At 40.6% G+C, this 26,977-nt stretch overlaps 1 protein-coding gene across 1 annotated transcript in view; it reads right to left on the bottom strand.

Annotated features, from left to right (window-relative positions):
• Positions 1-4,536: 4,536 nt before the first annotated feature.
• The window catches only part of LOC134437306 (basement membrane-specific heparan sulfate proteoglycan core protein-like), a 65,789-nt gene continuing 43,348 nt past the window's right edge, over positions 4,537-26,977 (bottom strand). Inside the window, exons 15-29 of the mRNA XM_063186797.1 lie at positions 24,003-24,041; positions 23,221-23,502; positions 22,684-22,962; positions 22,178-22,453; positions 21,152-21,466; positions 19,332-19,598; positions 18,727-18,972; positions 14,965-15,090; positions 14,813-14,837; positions 13,795-13,892; positions 13,494-13,553; positions 13,362-13,406; positions 6,597-6,887; positions 5,401-5,509; positions 4,537-4,585 (exon numbers count right to left, since the gene is read on the bottom strand). Of these exons, the coding sequence (XP_063042867.1) occupies positions 4,537-4,585; positions 5,401-5,509; positions 6,597-6,887; positions 13,362-13,406; positions 13,494-13,553; positions 13,795-13,892; positions 14,813-14,837; positions 14,965-15,090; positions 18,727-18,972; positions 19,332-19,598; positions 21,152-21,466; positions 22,178-22,453; positions 22,684-22,962; positions 23,221-23,502; positions 24,003-24,041 (2,507 nt within the window). The remainder of the gene's footprint in view (positions 4,586-5,400; positions 5,510-6,596; positions 6,888-13,361; positions 13,407-13,493; positions 13,554-13,794; positions 13,893-14,812; positions 14,838-14,964; positions 15,091-18,726; positions 18,973-19,331; positions 19,599-21,151; positions 21,467-22,177; positions 22,454-22,683; positions 22,963-23,220; positions 23,503-24,002; positions 24,042-26,977) is intronic.

The following is a 26,977-nucleotide window of genomic DNA, read 5'->3' as shown; positions in this document are numbered from 1 at the left end:
GTTAAAGTTTCTTTCCCAGCTGGACCTCCTGTGATGACCTGGTGAAAATCTTCCAGAAGAGGGGAGGGCAAACCGCAAGAAAACTGCAGTCAGTGGTAAGTAAAGGTGCCCCACTTCCTGTCCTTGAGGTGAACTTGTGAGTTTTCATCAATGCATTTATACCTGGTATGACTTGGCATTTCAATCCCCAGCCCTTCTCAACACACACACACGCGCGCGTGCGCAGGCCTACCGGTAGTTTGTTTACATGCATATACATATTCAAATTATTGCTTAGTCTGACTAGGAGAACTGAGTTTTAAATATCGAACTATGCTTGTGAAGTGCAGGTAAATTTTGTCACACTGTTTCATCCTAACTGGACAGGGTAATTTTAGAGAAACGTTTCTTTGACCTATGTCGACCAGTAACATTTCCCCCCTCTTTTTTTACCTAGGATTTCACTGCAGCTCAGGTGCAGCTCAGCAAACGGCCATGGGGATAAAGCTCTATAAGACGATGGACAATATGGACGTTCACATTGTGTGAGAAGGTGTTGGAAGTTCTTGGTGATCTTGCCTGTGGCTCTGGCTGTAGTGAGGCTTTTTGTTTTGGAATTATCTCGCCCAGAAAAATCTGTGTTTGAAAGAAGTCTGTATTAGGCCTCACACCCACTTTACTTTAGTGTGACCTTTACCATCTAGTAACTTGGCCTGCTTCTTGGAGATCTTGACTGTGTGGCTCTGGCTTTAGTGACTGTTTGGGCTTTTCTTTTCTTACATTTTCAGAATGGATGCTAGCCACTCATCAGTTTTTATCCATTTCCAAGTATTCATAATGACTGGGAATATTACAATTCATACAAGGTGGGAAGGTGGCTGTTCACCATTTTCACCATTTTGAATTTGTTGTAATGGACCTCTTTGGCGGCAAAACTTACTGTACTTTGATCAGATCAGTAAATATTAGTTTATTACTAAGGAAACATTCATGAAAAGATATAATTTGTGAATGGGCGACTGAAATGATATGCTGTATTTTTAAGTTACCCCAGAAAATGATAATGGTGCTAGAGGTTACAGTATCTGGCCGAATTGTCACTGAAAATTGTGCGTGTGTAGTTATGCAAGACACTTCAATGCATAAGTTATTGCGGTCTTCAGATTCATTTCAAAGAGCAAATTGTAAATGTGTTGCCTCTATTTAATGTAATGCGTAAAATGGATTGTGATTATGATCTGTGAATTCAGTCTTTTCTACTCATGTGTCTGACCTGCACTAAAGGTATATCCGATGTCATGAATCATTTGTTTAAATAAAAGGAAATTTGCAGTACATATATTTGTAAATGTAGTCTTGTTGCTGAATACCATTGGAAATTTATTCCTTTACTTTATGCACAGAAGTAATGTCCTAAAATTAGTTTAAAGCGATAAAGGTACAACTCCGTCAGTTTACTCAAGGGGATGTGTAACATGAGCTTATTTCCAAAAATCACTAAGCAGTATCATTAAGTTATGCATGCATTTTGCCAAGCAGGTAATGTCTTTGTATTACCTGTAAATGTGTTGTAACATGATTTCTTCAAATAACACAATATTATAAAAGTACTGACATGTCACTGTTCCATCAAAATTAAGTGTTGGTTCAACATGATTTTAGCATGTAATATAAACCACACAACATGATTACAGTGCCACTGCACTCCATCAAAGTAAAGTGTTGGTTCAACATGATTTTATCATGTAATATAAACCACACAACATGATACAAAGCCACTGCACTCCATCAAAGTAAAGTGTTGGTTCAACGTCATTTTATCCTATAGGCCTAGGCCTACTTAATATAGCCCTAAACCACACAACATGATACAAAGCCGCTGCACTCCATCGAAGTAAAGTGTTGGTTCAACATGATTTTATCATGTAATATTAGTCAGAATTCTATGTGTAGATGCTGCCTGAAAATAAGGCATTCATGATGCCTATAAAAATACTGTCAGGTTTACATATAAGATTTGCGTGGGATTTATGTACGACTCTAAATCATGTAGATCCAACAACTTTTTTCTTTCAGTGTAGGCTTCGATCAGTAAGCCTCAACTTGTCTGTCGTTTCTTTTCCTTCTTTCGATACTTTGTAAAATAGGCCCACGTTAAAGCCTAAATACGATAATAGGCCTAAATAAGGCTAATAAAGTAAGCTAAATAAGTCAGGCCTAAATAAAGATGTTTTAGCCTATGAACTCAGGCAATGCAGAAATTTGCGGAGGGATTTTGGATAGCCTACCGATGGCTTTATGAACTTCATGACTGGGCTACAAGATAGTCGGGTAAACAAGGATTGACTTGTAGACCACCAACATCTGATGCTGAAGTGGGGGAGGGTTGTTTTTTTCACTTCAAATGTTCCCCGAGACACACACACACACACTACACACACACAGATACGCGCTAATCGCTCTCTCTCTCTCCGTCTCTCCCTCTCTTTCTCATTGTTGCTATACGTGCATCTGGATAGGCCTAGGCAGTGTGGTCACCCAGCACATTTTCATACAAATGCTGTGTTTTTTTAAATGAAATCTTTATTCAGTTATTTGTGAACAGTCTCTGCTTTTCTCTTTCGATGTTGCGTCACCGTGGACAAGTGTCTGCTCGAAAACTTAATGCAAAGCGGCTAAAATTTTCAGAAGGTGTTGAACTTTTTGTCTGTGGGGGAGGGGGTGGGTTACAGCAGTGCAGTGCAGTGCACGGGACTGCACAGCCTTTTGTGACATGTCGTGGCGCGACAGGTTATCCAGCCTCCGAAGGAGTCATAGTTCCCCAGTCATATTTTTGGTTCGCATCTCCACCGAAGCAACTGAATTTGCAGTCCTAATCACATATGATTAGCCACACCTGGTGTAACAGATGTCTTGTCACGTGTGCAGTCAATCACATCCCCAGTTAACCGGAATCGCGCACAACAGTGCATTGAAAGGATGAAATGTTCACAAGCACCAATACAAAAAAAACGTCTTCAACCTATTAGTCCGTAGGCTATCCTGAGGATATCCGTTCCTGACTTGAATAGGCTAGTGCAGAAATAATTAACAGTCATCACTTATAAGTTAGGAGCGGAATTGAGACGGTGAATGCAGGACAGAATAATAAAAACAAAACACCGTCGACTGGCGGTCTTGTTTAGGGATCACGCTTGTGTTATTATCAAATGCCCAATGTTACATTCAACGCGCAATTGGCTGACTCTTTCCACTTGTAGCCTAAAACTGAGGGAGGGATCAACGTACAATGAGCTACACTGAAGCAGATTAGGCCTACTCTGCGTCGCAAAAAAACAGTGCACCAATAGGCCTAATACCCCGTTTTCAACCTACTGTTTACCAGATATAGGCTATAGACTAGTAATAGTATTAGGTTGTGATACCTTGTTTTTTGTGGTAACGACAGTGTAGATCAGCCTGCAATAGGGGAAGCGGCATGCGCCAGTTTTAAAGACAGAATGCCGTCGCCAAATGTAAAATCACCTCTCTCATGCTGACATGACGGGGCACTACTTCATTAGGCTACAATGTTGTTCATGTCTGTTTGACTCACACTATACGAGTGGTTCAATTTGTGTTTTTGTGCTCATCGCACAAATGAGACAGACAGGCTTGCTTGATAGGGCTACACAAAGCAAGCGACATCGGTCCACTCAAAATGGTCCGAACTCCGCCGCTTGATTTCATGTCTCCTCAGTCTCTCCATAACGGTTTATTAGCCTACTCTGTTTGGCTATTTTCGTTATTCTTAGCCCTGGCATTAGAGATGAAGCAACTGTGATCAGTGAGGTTGTGGAAACGGTTGAATAGGCCTATGGTCCCAGTTTTGAAGACAGAATGTCGCCGCCAAATTTAAAATTCGATCTCTCTCATGCTGGCGTTACGGGGCACACTTAATTACATTGGTGTTCCTGTCTGATTGACTCGGTTTTAATTGTCTTTACCGGTTCAAATTGTAGTAGGTATGCAAACTCTGTATCCTGAGGATACCCGTTCCTGGCTTGAATAGTGCCGAAATAAGTTAGGGACGGATTGGGAGACGGTGAATGCAAGACAGAAAAAAGTCGAGTTTAAATTCACATGGTGGTCTTGTTTAGGGCTCACACTTGTGTTATTATCAAATGCCCTATCAAATGCCCAATGCTAAATAAAACATGCAATTTGCTGACTGTATTTCTACTAGGCCTACTACTAAAACTGGGGGACGGACAAGCACGGAAGCACAGGCAGACGCTGCTCTATATACGGCTCTGGCAAAAGCGGTGCTATACTGCCCCCCGCATTCCGAATGGCCACAGGGTGTAATGATCACGGTACGCTGCCACGGCACGGCACGGTAATGAGCAGATTGAAGTTACACCATCTGTATACTCAGTTGGCCAGAACTAGGGCGTTAAACCTGCAACAGAAGTTTGTTGCCTACCCCTAAAGTTAAACCTAACCTTACAATTTGACAATCGATCAACGATGTTTTACCCTTGACCTTAAACTTGAACTAATTATAGGTAAATTGGATCAACTTGGAGCCTTTTTCCATTCAAATTCAATCAGTAGGGTTTTATAGCTAACATAGGTAATAGACAGAGACAATAAAAAGGAAACAACCCAAAAGCAGTAGTCCTTCTCCCACTCTCGGTGCAAGAGGTAACTAGACTCACCGATTACTTGTAAATGGACACTGTTACTGGTGCCTGAGTGAGCAGGCCTCTGGTCGGCTCTCTCTCCTACACACCGATAATCATCCTGATCTGAAAGTCGAACTTCTTGAATAGTTAACACGCTGCCGTCTGAGCTGAGCGAAAGGGATGGAGACGTCTTTATTTCATTCGCCCCTTTATACCATCTGAAACTCCAGCCACCTGCAGATTCTATGGCGCAGGTGAAGGTGACTGTCTCTCCGATGAAAATGGGACTTTGAAGATTGGCACTTAATGTGGATTGTGGTAGGGCTGTGAGGAAAGACAGATATTGACATGCTGAAAACATACATTGTAAAACTTACAAGTAACGTTATTATTATTATTATTATTATTATTATAAGTTACTACACTCTACTTTACTCTATTGCATTTACAAGGCACGACAGATAATTTTAGTTGAACAGCACATTTCATACAGTCGGTTCAATGTGGTTAACAAAAATTGAAGCCGATGATATGTGTAAAAGCATAGCAGATTAAAGGTATAAAACACGGTTAATATAAGTACACAATGATCTCACCACGGCTAGAGATGGTAACATCATGACTCCTGTAGGACGGAAATGGTGGGTTTCCTCTATGTGCAGTACAATGGTATTGACTATTTCCTTCAGGTAGAGAGATGGTGATGCTTCTGCTTGTACTATTCATTTGGTCAGGATATCTGTACCATAAATACCCAGCCCAGGTTGTTTGCTCTGCTATGTCACAGCTGAGAGTAATCTTGTCACCCTTATAGTAGGGAGCTTCAGGGGACAGTATGGTCACTTTTGGCGTTGGTGGAAGATCTAAAGAGATCAAGAAAGGCACCTGATTAAAGGATATGTGCACTATTTGAGACATTAAGCCCCATTTTCCTGAGTTGGTTGTAACGAAAAAGAGTTCTCCTCACTGAATTTCTAATGTATGCTCTTGTCTCCTTCATTTGACTAAATTCTTTTTGTTCAGCCTGCTTTATGTGCATGTCCATAATATCACTTTATTTTTTTGTTTAATAGTTATTGCCTCTTTTAAGGAAATATTAAGGATAGATAACTTTGTATAAGAGCTACCAGTTAACTCTCAAAAGGAGACGGTATAGAAAAACCTTACATCAAGGCTAACTCAAGTTAGTCTGTGACCATCCATACCTGTGATGTTGCACAAGGTTTCGTAAACTCATTTAGTCTGGCCAATAGCCAGACATGATATACTACTGTACAATATTTAAAACTCCATTGAGGTAAATGTCAGCATTTCCAAAAGCTTTATGGATGTGTTGAAGGCAATGACTCACCAGTAAGTTAGTAGCTGAGTGAAAAAATGGGTGGTCTTATCTATTATACAGTAGCTTCAACCAATAGCATACAGAAGAGAGGCATTTAATGAATGGGAGCCAGACACGCCCTTTGGATCTCCCTTGAAGAAATGGATTGACAATACGAGCAGGCCAGACCTAGCCTGGCGCCGCCATCCTATGTACTCCACCCAAAGTTTTTGGCTATGCACCTAGTCTGGTGAAAGCTTCCTATCCAATCAACAAACAGTTGAGTGTGGTGACACAGAACTCACCCGCAAAGTCTGTTACTGATTGGTAACACTATTCTCACTTTTGTTATTTTTATGCTTTTGCGACGCTATATCGTAACAGTCATGCTAATAAAGCACAATATGATTTTTTATTTGAATTCGGAACTCCTCTTAGCTTAACGGAGTCAACAGTCGGCTTTTGGCTAGGCCAGACCAAATGCAAAGTTAAACTTGAGTGGTCCTTAAAAATGAAACAAGAACTACAAGCATTGCAACTCAACACATTGGTTTCCTTGCAGTTGTGTCAACTAGGCCTACTCATTAAAAGCAATTGTGTTTAGATAATCCCAGAAAATATAATCCTACCTCTGACCGTGAGATTGACTGGGTTACTCTCTGTGAATTTTCCATCACCGAAGACATCTACTGAGCAGGTATAGATCCCACTATCTGTCTTTGACACATAACTGATGTTATAAACTTGCTGTTTTGACCAGGGAACCATTCCTTGGGTGGCTCCACTGTCTTTATCAGTCTTGTCCCATTTATAGTAAGAGTTACTGCTAGCTCCTGTAATGCTGCAAGCGAAGGAAACTGTCTCTCTTGTGAACATGAGTGTCCAGTTTGGTTCCTTGGACAGGACAGCCTTGTAATCGTCTTTGAACAAAGAGAGAGAGAAAATAACATTTAAGTCAACATGGTCCACATTAAAGTGTCATGTTTGGTTTCGAGACGAGATTCATTCCAATGTTTCTTATGATTAGATTAGTTGACACCAGTGGTGTAGTCTATGTAGAACACGGGTATACGGAGTACCCACTTCTAAATTTCAGGGATTTCAGTATACCCACTTAAAATTGATTGATCCATTGTTTTGAATAGCACAAATATATTCTGTATACCCACTTCAAAAAATGCTCAAATATACAGTATACCCACCATAAAAAAACTAGACTACACCACTGGACATTACTGACACATTATTGACATTCATGAATCATGACTGCTATTATGAATGTGTCATTTGGTTTTTGGAACATAGTTAATATTATTTAGGTGTCATGACTGTTCATAATGTGTGATTTGGTTTCTGAACAGTCATTAACACCAATGATGTGTCATTAATGTCCCTGACATACAGTATGTCAATCCCATGGCGGTTACACAATACTCTTATGTAGACCACGTCAAATAGTGTTACGAAAGAGCACAGTGCAAAAATGTCAAAGAAGTAGACCTATAGGTACTATATTTTAATACAGCATGTTTTACTTCATCATGAAATCATGGCCAAAGAAATATATGGATTGCTGTGACAGTGAAACCCAGCACAAAGGATAATCTGAATAGTTGAGCTTAAACATATAACACAATAAAACGTGCACGCATACTTCACCACACTTACTATTTATTTGTTGATTTAAAAAATGACTGAACATCAACATCAAGAGGCTACTAGAGTGTCATATGGGTCCATTGGAACTGACCCAAGACCCAGAAGTTGCTGCTCCGCTCCCAATATCAAACAATTATTGAAACACAACACTATTGTTTATTGTCACAACTATGACTGAAACAGGATTAGGGATAGGACACTAAACAATTTACTATTTACCTTCTGTTGAGCCATAAGGGATGTTGGCAGTCAAGACTATTGGAAGAAAAAATGTGACATCTTTCTTAGAGAGCACTTCAGTAAGGAGAAAGAACAAAGGCACTTGCATGCCCATGCACATGCACATGCACACAAGCACACAGGCACGCATGCACACACACACACACACATACACGCACGCATGCACGCCCGCGCGCGCGCGCACACACACACACACACACGCACACTCTATTTTGTTTCAGCCAACATCATTCATTTATACAACCAATTTCTCTCCCTTCCCACAACAGATATCCTTGTATCCAATCACACAGAGTCATGCAGAACTGGGGATTCCCTCTACATCACTAATGCATTCTTTTCTCCTAGCAAATAAAATGTCTATGCAATATAAAATATCTGTTATTTTAAATCTTGTCTAACTCTGCTCTGCTGCTCAGCCCAAGTCAACTTTGATTCCACCTCCACTTTCCCAATCACCATCCCCTGTGGCTTCCTGTCTGTAAAAAGGGCAGGCTAAGCGCACTTCCACCTCCGATGGGAGGATATGCACTCCTTCACGGACTTCATCATAGAGATGGGAGCCTGCGCCAAAGAGATCCTTTTGTGCCATGTCAACCAACTTCATAACGTCAATGTTAATAATGTTCAATAATTTTCATGTTTGCCTATGGAGTCTGTATTAGTGTTTTTTTTTCTTCTTGTTTGAATGTGATGTTCTGAAATCTTGCAAGCTAATAGAAAATCTTGAAATATTAAACTGAAAATAAATAAATATATTTATAAAGTAAAAACCTGAAAGCTATTCAAATAATGACATTTGCAAGGCTTGCAATTACATTTTTTTTTCATTCCAAAAATCTGAACAGCAGGAAATAGCCTACGTCTCTCTCTCTCTCTCTCTCTCTCTCTCTCTCTCTCTCTCTCTCTCTCTCTCTCTCTCTCTCTCTCAATATCTATTCTCCCTCTCTCTCTCTCTTTCTCTCTCTCTCACTCACTCACTCACTCACTCACTCACTCACTCACTCACTCACTCACTCACAAACACACACACACACACACACACACACACACACACACACACACACACACACACACACACACACACACACACACACACACAGACAAGTATTCCAGTCCTTCATGGTATGTCACTCTGAATATAGAAACAATGTTTGTCAGACTTACAGAGCAGCATAAAAAGTCGACTGAGCCCCATGTTGTCGTCCCTCGTCATCTGAAATACTTCTGCTTACTGAGTAACTACCTTGCCAAACTTCAGATAACTTCCCCTGTTTGTCTGACAGATAGCCAGCCTGTAGGCTATGCACAGTGGTACAGCACAAGCAAACAAATAAACAAAAAAGCAAACTAACTGACTGACTAACTAACTAATTAACTAACTAACGAATAACACATGCTGTACATACAAATACACAGTAAAAAAGTGTAAACCTAAATTGAATGCAAACAACAATAGACATTATACTCATTATTGGCTAATTATTGTTGAGCTTATGGTGCCTGGCTCAGGTGGTATAGGTGACTGTTCGGCAACTAGGAGGTTGCAGGTTCAAGCCCAGCTCTGCCTGATCCCAACAAAGTATCACTAAACCCCAAATCGCTCTTTGTGAGCAGATTCAGGACTTGCATGGCAGCGCCTGCCTCTGGTGTGTGACGTCATGGAAAAGAGGAAGAATCCATCTGACCTCAGAACAGGGGCTACTTGATGAAACCAGCAAATGCCAGTTGTGTGTATATTGAGGGTGTATTAGACAGACAGATAGAGACAGATAGATAGGCCTATACTGTAGTGCCTCAGTGCCGGGGGTTGGTGGTAGTGGGGGTGGGTGCCAGTTGTGTGCTTTTTGGGGGTGTATAAGACAGACAGACGCATATCTACATAGATAGATGAAGAGATATCGCTCTAGATATACTGTAGATGAATAGATGCTGTAGAGATAGAGTAGATAGACAATGCAACAAACATATTTTAAAAGTCATATGATTACGGCCACATCCGTGGCTCGGACGGTAGAGCACTGCACTGTTGCACCAGTGTTCAATTCGATGCCGTCCCGAGGTCACCCCCCCCCCCTCTTATTTCCTGTCCAATTCTTTACTGCACTATCCTAATAATAAAAGCGACCCTTGATATTGCATGTTTTTGCATGACTACCACTGAGTAACATATTTCAATAGTGACAGCTACTCTGTAAGTGATCATTTTAAACAATTGCATAGCTTTTCCATTTGTCACCACAAAACCACCAAGTGCCTCCCACTTGCATATGTTTTGCAGAAGCCTTTGCACAAGATCACCTCAGCAGTCAGGACATTTCCACATCCTACAAATGCAACTGACCTTTAAAGAAGAGATACAATTAAAGCATATTTAAGATGTATCTTTCTGTACAGAAAAGCCAAGAATATGATATAGCATAAAACTGGGGAGGGGAAAACCCAGCCACAAGGCACTGTGATGACGATGCCTAATTGAAAATAATAGTCTGTTCTTCAGTCTTTTTTAGTCACTTTAACACTTATCACACATTTCAAAAATTGTAAGAAAAAAGTCTGTAGTTATGCAATTTTAAAGTCTGTAGTGACTATTGTTGCAATATTAATAAGAGTAGGCTGTCTTACCCCATCACTGTTGCTGTTTAACTGTACAATACCCACAGCAATGCGCACCCACATGCAATATCACTAGCATGCTGTGTTAAATGTTTATAGCTCATTTTAATGTAGGTTACTTGAATGAATGAATGAATGAATGAATGAATGAATGAATGAATGAATGAATGAATGAATGAATGAATTTAGTCTATTAGATGTAAAAACATTGTACAGCAACAATAACCATACATTGAAAGGGATAAATAGACAGGGATGTACACAAAAAAGTCAGAAGACTTATTTCCATTGTGGTCATAAGTGGTCATAAATACTTTGTCCATTATTAGTTGCTTTCAGACTTTTTCACCTTTTTACTCGTTGCACCTTTGTGGCCTTGTCATCTATTTGATGTACCTACTGAATGACAATAACATTATTTACATTTTACAACAGATTTCTATTAAATTACCTACTAATATTTCGAATAGCTATTAGATGAGATGAAAGAAGTCAGGGCTAGAGAGAGAACACCCACTCCCCCACCCACACACAGACACATGTCTTTGTTTGTTTGTTTTGTTGTTGTTGTTTTGTTTCTTTTTTTCATAGTCATTAATTCATTTCACTACATGTTTTGCAAAAGTTTTGTTTTGTTCTCGGTGTAAAATCAAGTGTCTTTGATATTCAAATTAGCAGCAGAACTTCAGTTCATTTGAACAGTGCTTTGCTTTTTGTCTGTTTGTTTGTTTATTAGAATCTGTTAGAAAATTCATTCCGACATTTCACATCAACATTCTGTAGCACTCATCATCATTATTTAAAAACCCAGCAGTAAGCCTATATTTGTGACATCATAGTGAGAATTCTCAATTTTGTGAATATTGTAATCACATGCTTGTGTGATAGTCTGTCCCAGACAGTCAAAACTGAGAAGTGGTTATTGAGGCTTTGAGTAACTGTTTTATGAAATTGCCTTTACACAACATCAATGACATCCTGAGTCATGGGCCAATATCCTCTACTGCAATCATAGTCCTAAACCCTTAACCACACTTAACCAAACAGCTCCCCATACACTTACGCACATAGGCCTACATTTGAAAGAGCACACTGACAGTAATCAATAACAGTGAATCAAGTCGCTCTGCCCTAGCAAAACCAAGCATTAAGTAATACATAGCGTAGATTTATTATACATCAGAGAGGGAGAAATTATACATTATGGCATTAAATTACATTAACAGCATATTAAAAAACAGAAGAAAATGCAAAATATTTATGGAAATGAAAATCCATGACACTCATTTCATCATTTCATGCCAAAAGACACATGTATAGCCTATGCATACAGTGGGTTGACCTCATAATTATTATGTTTGAATTATAAATATTTTAGAATCTAGAAAAGATTTTCTCATTAGGAAAGTTTTATGGACAAAACAAAAGAAAAGTCTGTGATGAGTGTGTTGCTAAACAGTAGGGCCCTCAGGCAGGGTTGCCAGATGTGACTGTTGATTTCCAACCCAATAAATGCTCAAAATCCACCTGAAGGCACTTAATCCCCCCTACCCCCCACTCCCCAATTTAAACTATATTCAATTTATTTTTATGGCGATAATAATAATGAAAAAAAATCGACAAATACATGCAGATGGAAACCACCCCATCTGGCAACCCTGACCTGATCAGTGAGTGTGTATACATGGATAGGTGCAATAGCGTGCTGCACCACAGCACTCCCCTCAATAGGCCTGTTCATTTGAGAAACACAACGCAGGATTAAAAGTTTTATTAATTACTGTGCCAAGGCTGTGACTCGCCCGACCACTTTTGCAGTCCGCCACACAATGGTTGATGTTAAGAACAATGACACTGAGGTCAACAAAAGTACAGAAAGTCTGCTTAACTTAACTTGAATGACGAGCATTTCAGGTCTAGTCCATCCTCATATCTCCAGCAGCCAAAAAGACCTGAAACTTTTGTGACTTTTGTGAATTCAGTTCCACAGACTTTCTGCAATCGTTTCGTCCTTCATATAATATGTTCAGACATTGGGTGCACCTAAATTATTTTCACCACCAGACTTTTTGAGTTGCCGCATCAAGGAAAACATGTACAGTTTAGGCATGTATACATGTTGATGTGCCTAGGACCTGCCATGGCCTAACGGTAGGGCACTGGGTTACTACGCTGGCGACCTGGGTCGTTTGCCAATGCTATCCCGTCTCTCTCTGCCCACTCATTTCCTGTCTCTCCTCCACATGTCAAAAATAAAGGCAAAAAGCCTTAAAAAGAGTAATAAAAATACAAATAATAATAATAATAATTAAAAACATGTTGATGCGGACTTGTTTCCTGTTCATTAATCCATCCACTCATGTTGCCAGTCAGCTATCAGTTGTCGGCTTCTCCTCTAGCATCTGGCAACGCGGCCATGTCCTCATACTCATACACATGCTTGGTTTCTAGAGAGATTAAATACATGCCATGTAATGAGTAAGTATGCATTATTGAAATGGTGTAGAAAAACACTCAATGAGCGCAGCCCTCCACCAGGGCTGCTCAACTCCTCACCAAAAAATGATCAGCTTGATCCACACGTGTTGCATCATACGCCATCACACATTAAACATTCAGTTGATACACTCACAACTATAACACAACTACAATATTTTTTGCAAACCCAATAAGTAACCAACCAACAAATCCTTCAAAAACTTCCTTGGGATGTAATTTAACTATGTATGTATGTATGTATGTATGTATGTATGTATGTATGTATGTATGTACGTACGTATGTATGTATGTATGTATGTATGTATGTATGTGTGTATGTATGAAAATTGATTGACCGGCTCATACTATTGTATACAATTTTGCTAATTCAAACAACATACCATTTTCATGCCATTGCGCCTTTTGTAATACATCATTATCTTGTCCTGAAAATGTAACATTAATGTAAAAATAAAAATGTAAATAAACTTCATTTGATTTTGACTTGTATGGCAGAAGAGTGGTAAACTTACGTTTTTGCTGAGGTTGTGTATTCAGGTTGATGTTAGCATAGACATGGGTGTCATCTACAGCTGAAAGGGAAATCAAGGTTGATTAAGAGATATTTTGCATCCCATATCATGAGAAATTGTGACAATCATATTCAATGGGATGTGCAGGTAATACAAACAATGTTAGATATTACATTTCAAGATTCATTTCAACAAATAATGGTCGAAGTAGTGACAATTCAAATTTGCTATCTTAAAAAAAAATCACAATACTACTTTCTTGTTTAAAAAACAATTTTGGAAGAATTTAAAGTGTGGCTACCTTCTTTCATTGTCATATAGTATTCTGAATAGGCGCCATCGCTTGCTGCAGGTTGACCTCCGTCTTGGTTCTGGGGCGTGTGCTGCTTCTGCTGACCACTAGAGGAGGGTAGAGTTATAAAAGATGGGTAGGGGTGATATGCTGGGCTGTATTACAGTTAGACGTTGTGGCGCCCATGACCACTACGCCTCACAGGTGCCCCCTATATGAACAATATTTCTTAAGTTTGTGTCTTGTGGTGTGTCCCCCTAAATGGCTGCAAATGGTTGGTGACTCTGGGCACTGTGCCACTGGCTCTTATGGATAAACCAGCCCTGGCCAGTGGTGTAGTAGTCAGGTATACAGAGTATAGCCACCTCAACATTTCAGGGATGTCAGTATACCCACTTAAAATTGATTGATCCATTATTTAGAAACTTATTTAGAAACTTTTTCCGATGACTGTATATACAGTATACCTACCTCAAAAAATGCTCAAATATACAATATACCCACCAAAAAAAAGATAGACTACACCACTGGCCCTGGTGATATGTCACATCCTATGACAGGTGTCTTACACGTTAGACATGCTTTTGCTGGTAGCAGTTGCAATGTATAGTAGAGAGCCTGTACATGTCTCGGAAGAACATTTTCCTTCTGTTTAAATAGCCTGCTGTACAGTATATTAACAGTTATACAGTACTACACTACACATAGTTGGAGGTGATATTGCATATTCTGTGACAGGTATAGCGTCATTGATATTACAACATGCCATTAGCTGTAAATTAGATTAGAAATAAAATTGCCCAGGATATATTATGTATTATAGAGCTCTAAATTTTAAAGCATACCTCGTGGCAAGTTTACACACTCTGTGAAATGCATACTATTGACACTAGAGATCCTTTACTTTTCTCCATATTATTCATTAACAAGAATATCCTGATTTCTACCTCCCTGACATACCAGTTATTGACAAGTGCTCAGTATACGCTAATGTTGTGAAAAGGTCTGCTAAAATAAAAATTCTTACTTCACTGGTGCTGGTGTGACGAGCCCTGTTGAGAAACAAGACATGTATCAATTATATATATATTTCCCCCTCAGGCAGGATGATAACAGCTTAAGTACATTAATTAACAACTGAATGTCTGAACGTAGCTTGCCACCACTTATTGAGTTTACCTCTTGATTTCTTGAAGCAACACAGCCAAATGAAGAGTCGGAGCAAGGCCAGGGAGACCACCAGGCCCACAGCAGTCCAGTACAACACGCGCTGGGTGGATTCCTTACAGGACCGTGAAGGACGAACTGTTGACACAGGTAATTAGTGTATGTACATGTATGTACTGTAAGTATGCTGCATGGATCCACTGCATACAGTACAGTAGAGGATGACATTTTTTGGGAATTCCCGTGGGTCCCGCGGGATTCCCGCGGGATGGGATTCAAAATTTTAAAGATGAATGGGAACGGTCAGGAGCGAGAATAAAGATGAATGGGAGTGGACAGGAGCGGGAATACAAATGAAAGGGAGTGGGAATGCTCGCTTATTTTTTTCATTAAAAAAGCCTAGTTTTTTTTGGTGAAACGGGAGTGGGATTGATTTTGAGTGGGAGTGGGCAGGATTGGGAAACATTATTTTCAGGAGTGGACGGGATGGGATTTGTTTCTTTTACTCCAGTCCGGGATGGGACGGGATGGGATTTTTTTTCTGGGACCGGGATGGGACGGGAGTGAAAATAGTGCAGATGTGTAAATGAAAGGGGTGTCTGAATTCAAAGTGGTATCTTTAGAGGTACTCCTTAGGCTCTTTTCCACTGCCGGTTCTTCTGGTAGGCCTACAGCTCGACTGGGCCGCCACTTTTTGCTTTACAATTGACCTCTGTCGTGCCTAAATACAAAAGCAAAAAGTGGTGGCCGAGTCGCGCCATGTCGAGCTGTAGGCCTACCAGAAAATTGGCAGTGGAAAAGAGCCTTTTGTGATATGTGTGTGGTTTTGAAGAGTAATGCAACAGTTAACTGTGTGTCAAGAAATAATACTACTACTGACATGTCCTCCTAACCAATCAAAGTTTACACAGAGCATTGAAGAGATTCGGCCTGCAAAATGACAAACCCAGACCTGTCCTGTCTTGCTGTTCCAGTATATGTCTGAATCGGTGATAGTGAGTAACATACAGGCCCAAAAGTTCTATACATCAGAACTGATGTTGCAGAGCATGCATTTTACTACATGCATAGACAGTATTTCACTAGACATAAAGCTCCCACATGGATTCTCCAACAACAATCACATACTGTATATCACAAATACACTGTAAAAAATGCCTGTTGAAATTACGGCAAAAAACTGTCAAATTGCGACAGTCAGTGACCGTAAAATGTAAAACAGTTTATCTCTGTACTAAATATGGCAAGCCACTATTTAGTCAAAAAGCGCTACATAACTTTATTTTTGACAGGTGTCATATGTAGAAATTACTGGACTGTTCTCTGTAAACGAAGATATTGGAAAATACCGTTAAGTGAGATGAAGTAGTCAAGAAACGGTACATAACTTTTTTTTTCACTGGTGTCAATATGTAGAAAATACTGAACTGTTCACTGAAAAGAAAATATTGGAAAATACCGTTAAGTGAAGATGAAGTAGTCAAGAAACGGTACATGACTTTATTTTTCACTGGTGTACACATATGTACACAGCAAAATTGCCAGAGTTCGATTGATCAGAGTTAGACTGGTGTTCAGCCAAAATCTAAACATCAAGAGTTGCAGCAACACTACAGAGTGTTATTTGACTCCTCTGGATCCGAGTTGTTGAGCTAAGAGAACTAGAGAGTTAATGTTTAACTCCCTTGAGAGTTATGAAAAACATGCCTCCCCAATTTTCAAATGTTTTGGCAACATGAGCAGCCATTTTTGTTGAGTCCCCTATAAGTGAACCAAACTCAATCCTCTGTTAGTGAACCAAATTGTGAATCAACAGAGAAAGAACTCTGTTCTGCTTTTCTTCACATTGTGTATACTACAAAAAGTAGGTGCTCTTTCTGGTCGTGTTGGGCTTTTTGTCCTCTTTTAGTCCAATAGATCTCTTGTGATTGCACTTGTTCCAGGTGTAACTTGTCAAACCACTGATAGGCTGGTTGTAACAGGCAGAGTTTGATGTCAACACGCTATTTGATTAGTAGCCATCAATGAGTATTAACTTAGAGTACAACCCTCTGCATGTGTTGTAGTTCATCCTGCGAAAAATTCTCAACCGCAATATTTTTTTCCCTTATTGGACTTTGAGGCTTTGCCATCAGAGTTTTCGATTGAGAGGCAAATTGACACAGTAAACCTCTTCAAAATTCAGAATATCTTTTTTTGCATTCCTCCTACCTAACAGATAGCAATGGAGGTTATAATGAATTGAATATTAATTACTCCACAGAAAACATATTGCCTGTCTGCTTGGCTCCAGGTGCCTCCACGTTGTAGATTTGACAACAATGAAGCTGGCAACTGAATAAACTGTGTAACAGTTAAGGACTGCAAATGACAACAGTTTGCACATTGTGCAGTAATTCACTGTAACTTATTATTTCTCCAGTAACAGCCTACAGTTTAGCCTCATTTAATGTGTAAAATATACCTATAGGCTAGTATAATCTGAAAAAGTCTACCTGGGACAGTAATCCCTTGAGCTCTTAGAAGTATCCCAGTCTATTTGAAACTGTCATTCTACCCCATCCAAATTAATCTATCAATCAATTCCTGACCTCACCTGAGTGCTAAGGGCTGTCATGCAATGATTAACTTACTGCCTGCACCTGCCAAATGCTTCATCACTCGGGTCACATGGTTCACTTGAACATGTATTTAAACAGGAACTGTTGCATTGTACTGCTCACTGGTTGCTAGCTAGCTAGCTGGCTGGCTGGCTGTAAGGCCGGCTGGCCGGCTGGCCGGCTGGCCGGCTGCTGGCCTGCCCTCACCTAGCCGACCCGGCTAGCAGGTCACGTTGTAAGGGTGGCTGCATGGTGGCTTGCTAACTAGCTTGTTTGTTAGCTTGCTTGCCCCGCTAGCTTTGGCCTTCATTTTCCTTAAGGTTATTTTCAGGCATTTTTTAAATAAAGAATGGATTTGCATACCCTTCATTGATGATACTAGACTGGTCCACCTGCCTGCACTAGACAATCTGGCAATTGGACATTTATTTAGGTATCTAATTAAGTTGATGTTTATTGGACTCCAAAGAGTAGAATCAGTCTAATCCGTTGTCTGTGATTGCAACTCTACATGTATAATTGGACTCACCTGAGTATAATCAGTCCAATCAGTTGTCTGATTGTAACTCTATAATTGAACTCACCTGAGTATAATCAGTCCAATCAGTTGTCTGATTGTAACTCTATAATTGAACTCACCTGAATATAATCTGTCCAATCTGTTTTGGCAACCACTGCTGCCATAATTTTACCGTAAAATGTAAAAAAAAAATAATACCGTTATTTATTTAACGGTAGGCTTTGGCAACCACTGCTGCCATAATCTTACCGTAAAATGTAAAAAGGAAATATACCGTTATTTGTTTAAAGGTAGACTTTGGCAACCACTGCTGCCAGCAATTTACCGTAAAAACAACAGTTCTTTTTTTACTGTGTATCACATATATCACAATATCACATATCGTCTCTTTAAAGTTAACACTGGAACTTAAAAAAAACTCATGTCTCTATAAAATAAAGTCACCAGGGTTATGGCCTGGCCTTTTCTATTAAACTTGTTTATGTTGCTGTTAAAATGATAATGTGCCCAAGTCTTAATCTGGTGTCAAAATCATTGGAAATGATACAGCAATGTTGCAATGATGTAGTTGACTTTCTTCAGCAAACGACGAGTTGGATCGCATACAATCCCATTTTCACAAAGTCTTGGTATATAATTTAACCCAAGCTTTACCCGTTACTGTGATCCAGCTCTCTGGTGACTCTCCTTTCTCTGGGTTTCTGCACTTGTAGAGGCCCTCATGTGACTTTGAGACTGCAGGGATGGTCATCTCTCCTGTGCTGGAGTAATTAAGGAGTAGCCCATCTTTATAAAAGTCAGCACTGATGTTTGATGGCCAGTGGCGGTGTCTGCAGCGCAGAGTCAGAGGATCTCCCCGTGTAACTGGTTGAACAGGACTTTCCAGGATCACATTACCAGCTGTATGAAGTAAATTGAATGCGTTATGCAGGTTGCCCCTTAACACACACCTTTCTACCGCTGAAACGTTGTAATAGTCACTGAAAACACTTTTCTACCATAGCACTACATCATCACGACAGTGCACAGGGCCTTTAGTAATATAGCCTAACAGAGGCTGAGTTAAGCATTATACATCCAATGAACTCAATGCAAAATATTCCAAACTCAATCCAAATAATTCAGACAATAACAACAACAACAGCAACAACAATAATAATAGAAACAAAAATATATATATTAGCAGTTTCAGCAGCAATAAAAATAATAATTCTGGAAAAGAAAATAATAGCTGAAATAAAATATGATCATTGACTCACGGTGCACAGTGATGTTGATAGGATTGCTCTGCTCTCCAGACTCAGATTGACACCAGTAAACTCCACTGTCTTTTGGAGATGCTGAACTGGTGCTGCAGGTGGAGCCCGCACCTGTCCAGTGGGAGGGACATTCGTTTTTCTCACCCATCTCCTTCTCTGAGAGCCAGCGTAGTCTCCATTCTGCTGAGGGGGGACCGAATTCCTCGCAGCTCACCAAAAGAGGGTCGGAATATGGAAAATATTGACTTTTGCTGGGTTCGACGATAACTGAGGATGTGGAAAGAAATCCTAAACACAAGCAAATTTTAAATAGTCATACCATCAACTCAAAGTGATTTAAAGGGGCACTGTGTAATATTTTTAGTAGTTTATTTTAAGAAGTCATGCTGCCCATTCACAAATGTTACCTTTGTCATGACCATCACCATTATATTCCATGCCATTTTGAATTTCCAGAATTGACTAATTTTAGCTGCAAAACTTACTGTATACTTTGATCATGCTAGTAAAAATTAGCTCATCATTTAGTAAATATTCATGTTTTTTTTTATTTGGCGGTAGACAGCACAGTTACAATGAACAGCATGGTGCAATAGCTATTCTACCCACCATCTTACACAGAGCACCTTTAACAGTTTGGCAGGAACATTCTGAAGACGTTGTGCTAAGCTCTACTAACTTTGAAAGCTTGAACGCCTGTCTTTGCAGCCTCTAAAAAAGTATTTGCGCTGCAGCTGTTCCAAAAAGAGTTCATCTTAGGGGGTCCCGTGGCTCAGTGGGCTAAGGAGTCATACCATGGGTCGATTCGAAACAGGGAAGGCAGCTGTACTTCCAGTGAGCTAACTGGACATCGAGTCATGTGTGGATCGAAACAAAAAATTGCTTTATCTCCTCCCTTGGCAGTTGACTGCATTTGTGGGCGTAACAGGGATATTTGAGGGCAGCATCAGATGCTGACTTGTGCTGCCTTGTACCCAAAATGCTGTGCGCCACCTCCCTCCCAACCGGAAACCTGAAAAACAAACATGGCTACTACCCTAGCTACTACCTTATCATACTCTTTATTCTGACACTTAGATATTGAGAATTGAAGGGATAAATCAACATTGTAGTATCTAAATATGCGCTAGATCTATTTATAGCCTATTTTATGATTCCGCAGTCTGACGGTCATTCACCATTCAAATAGCTTGCGTAAGCCAAGTGCTAACGTAACTCCTGCCATATAATCGCCGTAACCAAAAATACTGGATAAGAGGAAGATAACGCAAAACACGCCCACTCAATGCAAAAGCGTGTGCTCAAGTTGGGTCTCCTAAGGGGGCGTTGTCCCCTCCTTCTTCTTCTCTTTTTGAGGTGTTTGCACAAGACGTGCGCTACCGCCATCTACAGCGCTAAGGGGACTTAATTTATTCTCAACCTCAGGACTCCGAAGGTCTCCTAACCGAAGGTCTCCTGAAGGAGCGTTCATCCGACATAAAGTGGATACCGGAAAAGAAACAAAATGACGCTTCTTGTTAGATCCACTTTCTTTGGCCGTAACATCAAATGCACAAGGCAGCGCAATCGTTAGTGCCGTTCGTAATGGCCGCTTCATCAGCTAACTTCACCTATCTGATCAGTGACCTGTTTATGTAGGAGAAGAGTCATCAAGTCACTGCCTTCCGTTTCGAATTGACCCCATGACCCGGGGTGGAATCCGATCCAAGGTCATTTTCTGATCTTTCCATTCTATCTCCCGACTCATTTCCTGTCACTGCCCAGCTCAAATAAAGACATAAAAGGCCAATAATATATATATTTTTAAAAGTTAATCTTACCTGTGACCCAAACTGGCTGAGGAGAGCTGAAATATGAGTAGTAGTGGACCCTTTTCCCTATGCACACATAAACTCCAGAGTCCCTCAGAGTAACTTTTTTGAGCGTATAGTAGCTGCCTTCATTGTCCAAGAGATCCAAATAATATCCCCCGTTTCCTTGAGAGACAAAAGACAACCCAGGCCTGTAGGGGGCAGTCTTGTACCAGTGGAATGTCCAGCCTGCAGAGGAGCCGCTGACCTCACAGCTCAGAGTCACTGAGTCTCCTTCAGTCAGCCAGGGCTGTGCAGGTCCTCTGAGAACTGGACAGGGTTTTTCTGTTTGATTTAGTTAAGTTGAGAAAATGTTGTATACAATTTAACTGTAATAGCAATTCCTTAACAGTTATCTAACAGTAAAATATTCAAAAATTCAAGCAGATGTATTACGAATTAGTTTGTAATATTGAGTTATTATTTATCAATTTACAATCCATATATACCGTAAAATGTCAATTATATACAGTAATATGTGAAGATTGTCATTCACTCAGGCAGGGAAATAGACAAGGGAGGACAGTGGGGTCAGTTGTCTCCGGGCCCAGGGAGAAGAGGTGGCCCTGTGGCCTGAGACAATCAGTCCTGATCCAAGTCACATTTAAGGTGCACTGTGCAATATTTTCAGCAGTATCTTTCCCGAATTCCTTATGCTGCACATTCACAAATGTTACCTTTTTCACAATTCTAAGTATTCATTATGACCAGTAAAATGGCACCTTTCTTACATGAAAAGGGGGATCTTCTCCATGTGTTCCATTTTGAATTTCCAGAGGAAGACATTTTTTACTTTCGTCCTACTAGTAAATGTTTGTCTATTATTCAGAAAATATTCATGAAAGATCAAATTTGGCAAGGGGCAGCACAGTGTCAATGAGCAGCATTGTTGCAATATCTACTCTGACCACCATCCTACACAATGCACCTCTACGTAATGAAAGAAGCCAAGTTTTAAGCAAGTGTTCTTCTCACCATTGTCAGTCATTGTCTCACCTGATATTATGACTCGGATGGCTTCACTGAACTCCGACGTTTGTAAATTGCTTTTGTCCATGCCCCTGCAGCTGTAGTTCCCACCATGGAACTCCATGACATCATTGATGGTGTATTCTGGTTCTAGACTACGGCCTATTTCCTTGCCATTCTTGTACCAGCTGTACTGCCAGTGTGGACTGTGGAGTCCCGGTATGTCGCATGCAAGGCTTAGACTCTCCCCACTGAAGAGCTCTGGCCAGCTGGGTGTCTGTGTTATAACTGCCCTTGGAGTTTCTGCACGAGAAAGAATATGTTAAGTACAGGTTAGAAAAGAAAAAATTGTCAACAGACGTGCCTTACATGCCCGTTTCCAGACTAAGTCTAATCAAATCTACACTGTTACTGTACTATAATTTGTCATTGTAGTTTCTATATTTCATTAACCATACAGTAATTAGATTTCAATATTGCAAACACAATGACTGACTACAACCCAATGATTCACCAATGACAAAACAACTCACCAACGATCTTCAGCCTCAACACACTACTGTAACGTGTGTAGTAGACTGGGTCTCCTCGGCCAGCTCTGCACCAGTACTGTCCTCCATCAGACACGTTAGCAGAGCTGATGCTGTAGAAGTTTCCATCCGTCTGGGCAACAGGAGCAGAGTTCGGTTTGTGTCTGAACCAGTAGAAACTCCATCCAGTAGACTGACCCATGTCGCAGCTTAGAGTAACGTCGTTTCCTGTGAACACTGGTGATCTTCTGTCCGCGCTGATCCGTGGTGTTGGTTTCTTTTCTGTATATGGTACATATTAGGTATAGTATAGAGGTAAGCAGCTGACTATTGATAGCCCCTGACAGCTTTGGTCAGGCCCAAGACAAAATCACCACACAATGTAAGCAGGAAACATTTTTTTTACCCTTCTCCACTGTATTTATGTGATGAGGACCACCCAGTCCTAAGGCCCTCATCTGACAAAGATGATTTTTCCGATTATTTAGTCCTGGGCCCAGACAAAGCTATCATGAATCAGCATCTAAAATGTTGACCCACCTGTGTATGTAACGTGCACCTCCACACTCTCAGAGGATTCGTGTGGGTCGCTGTTCCTCTGGCCCCTGCAACTGTACCAGGCGGCATCATGTGGGAGTTTGACGGTGAGCGTGGAGCCGGTCTCGTTGTAGATTTCGTGGCGTCCCCATCCGGTCTTGTTGTCCCTCGACCACACGTACAGATGCCAGTCGGTGTAGTCCATAATGTCACATCTCAGAGTGACAAACTCGCCAGAGTAGAAAGGAGGCTGACAGACTGAAGATAACACCGCAGTGGGGGCCGCTGCAAGGATGAACACAGATCAATTATGAACATTCATACGCTCACAGAGACAGACAGACAGACACAGATACACAACCAGATATCATACAGGAAGAAGACATACCATCTTTGATTCTACCCATGGTGTGACACTAGCCCAACCTACCAGACAAATACAAAATAATAAAATGCATCAAATAATTCTGCCATTAGTAATTGTTTGGTAGCTAGGTCACAGGCCCAGGCAACAGATTAAGGTTAGCCTGTTAAGACATGGCCCCTGTTATAGGCTAGATTTGCTGCTGCCAGAATGGCAATGACCAAGTCATGATGTAATATTAAAGACTTTGTGTAATGCCATAGTAGCGTAGTACTATGGTATTAGAGTCTTTTCAATGCTATTAGGGCCGTTGCACAATATATGGTTAGGGTTGACCCTGTTGCCAATCTCCTTGAATGGAAACCCCAACATTATCCATACACGTGTACAGGACACACATACACTACACAGACATTCTTACCTTCTGTTTTCCCACAGATGATAATGAATGAAGTCACATCTAAGGACAAAGAAGTGGGAAGAGATAGAGAAAAAGAAGGGAGAGAAATGAGAGGGAAAGACCATTACATTACATCACACCCAGGACCGCGTAAAGCCACGTGGTGCCCCCCCCCCCCGCCCTATTCCTCATTGCTGCACTTTTTATAAACAATATTAAGTCTGTGTCTTGTGATGCCCCCTCAATGGTCCGAAAGAGTTGATGTTAGCGTTTTGGAGAGCGCGCACATCCAGATTGGACAGGTGCCGGACTTAAACACGATTAAACATGAAAAGAAGGAAGGTCCGCACACTGTTGCTGCTCCAGGTTTATTAACACAACGTTTCGACCATGCAGTCTGGTCTTCGTCAGGTGTATGACCTGACGAAGACCAGACTGCATGGTCGAAACGTTGTGTTAATAAACCTGGAGCAGCAACAGTGTGCGGACCTTCCTTCTTTTCAGAAAGAGTTGATGCCCAAATTTTATGATTTCATAATGTTAACACACCAACTAAGCATTTTGATATGAATAAACGGTATAATTACACATCTTAGTGACTAACAGGGTCTTCACTGTGTAAAAAGTGAATGTTCCTACATGTCCTAATAAATAAAAGTCATTTTACTCTACTCTACTCTATTTTACTCTATTTGTACTCTATTCCACTCTATTAAACTCCCTTCATACAAGACATATTTCAGCATATGTATAGGCTATTATACATCCTTTCACCGTGAACATACAGTATGTTTATTATAGGCTACCTACTGTATTAATTATAGTGTACACTGCAAACACTGAACTACAACAATAGGCACATAAAGGACAGAAAAAGAACAGAGGAGAGAGAGAGAGACTTACAAAGAAGAAGAGGCAGTTGTCTGCTGTCCATCATGTCCAAAAAAAAGTATGAGTCTCATCTTCCTTCTTTTCCCTCACTGGCCTCTTGACTAATAGTGTGTGTCAACCAAAAGACATGACTGGTGGTCTATTGTGCAATGCTTTTTGTCTGTGTGTGTGTGTGTGTGTGTGTGTGTGTGTGTGTGTGTGTGTGTGTGTGTGTGTGTGTGTGTGTGTGTGTGTGTGTGTGTGTGTGTGTGTGTGTGTGTGCGTGCGTGCGTGCATGCATGTCTCTGTGTGTGTCTGTGTGTTATGCTGTGTCTGTGTGTGTGATATTTGCTGAGTGGGCTGAAGGTGCTTGTTTTCATGACTGGTGTAACATGGCACTTCAAACAACACAGAAGTAAATCGTTGGTTTTTTTAAAAAGTTGCCCTCTACACCTTGCATGGCTTTGTGTGGCACTGACATGCCTGTCTGGCCGTCACAAAAGTCACTCGCCGTCCGGCAGCCAAAAGTTACTGACAGCAGACTGTAGTTGGCCTATTAATGACTCATTTGAATCATTCATTGTTTGACTTGTGAAGGTGATTAACTTGTAGATTTGCCTTTTAGATTAATTTGTGTCTTTGCACAGAATGGTGTGTGTGCGTGTGTGTGTGTATGTTAGTGATCTATTGTGTGTGTCCTACATTCCAGGGGTACACAAGAATCTCTCTAGGTCATCCTCAGACGAGCCTTCCATCGTTGCTTCTAGTCATCCCGATTCTCCATACATCTTTTCAGTTCGCTGAAATCATTTCTGTACCTTTCACAATCAGCATTTCAAGATTGCTGTACAATATGCCGATCTTTTGAAATAGGCTATTTGTCTGGTGAAATCCCTCTGATTCATTTCTATGGAAGGGGAACTCTGGTGACACAGTTGAAACTAACTCTTCCATAATCTCTAAAGACTAATACTATAGAGCTCAAGAAGGAGCTTACACATGATAACATTATCTCTGCAGACAGTTGATTCACGGAACCACTTGGAGCAAGATCCATGTGTTCTTTGAACCTACATGAGCTAGATTCAAAGAACACAGGACTGTGCATGCATATACAGAAAACTTGGCGAATGATGGGCGGGGACGGGGAGTAACATTTAGGAGCTGTTCGGTATTTGTACTATGGACATTGTACTATGCAGAGAAACTTCTGACACTCCTGGACACTTTGTTGGTGACTTTGTCTTGGCGTCTAGTGCCACTCAGTAAAGGCACATGTGACACTGTGGACACTTGGTGTGTGTGTATGTGTGTGCTACTTAACACCTTAATTTCCCCCTTGGACCAATAAATGATACTCTACTATTTGCTGGGTTCTGGGGCTCTTCCTCCATCCACTCAACAACATGGGCGCTGGTTGGTTGGGTGCTGGAGCTAGCTAGGATTCACCATCCCCTCATTCTAAGTTTGTGAAAATATTCTTGTGCAAGTTGGTCTAGCACCACACTATATACGAGATAACTTTTGTTAGTTCCAATAACACATTGTGAAATCTTATCATTATAAAAGTGAAAAACCTCATGGTACTGAAATACCAATCAGTTAATACCAAATTCTGTTTCTAAATGAAAGAATGCAGTAAATAAATGTTTTGAGGAAAAACAACACGAGACTGTGGGAACAGAATAGTATGAGTTCATGTTGCCACAGTTTTTGTGAAGTTGTCTCTTCATTTGGCTGCTGGGGAGTTCCGAGAGTGACGCCACAACCAGCAGGGTGGTGATGGCCTCTTGTGGTAAGGACAGGATATGACATGATATCATATGACATGTTTTGAGGCAACCTTCATATTATAGGCCTACAGAAAAATACAGGTTACAGGTTCCTTGGAAAATATGAATAAGTCTTGTGACTCACTCAAACACTATAAGTCACTCACTCACTCACTCACTCACTCACTCACTCACTCACTCACTCACTCACTCACTCACTCACTCACTCACTCACTCACTCACTCACTCAAATATAACAAGCAACATTTACTCCTTTTGGCAGAGGGTTCTCTCTACTCCACAAATAGCCTCTAGTGAGGTTTATTTTTATGTGTGCACATATCAACAAACCTA

This window comes from Engraulis encrasicolus, chromosome 21 (assembly GCF_034702125.1).
Source record: "Engraulis encrasicolus isolate BLACKSEA-1 chromosome 21, IST_EnEncr_1.0, whole genome shotgun sequence".
Classification (NCBI taxonomy): domain Eukaryota; kingdom Metazoa; phylum Chordata; class Actinopteri; order Clupeiformes; family Engraulidae; genus Engraulis; species Engraulis encrasicolus.
Note: the sequence above shows the minus strand (reverse complement) of the source record. Positions and strands in the feature narration are given on the sequence as shown.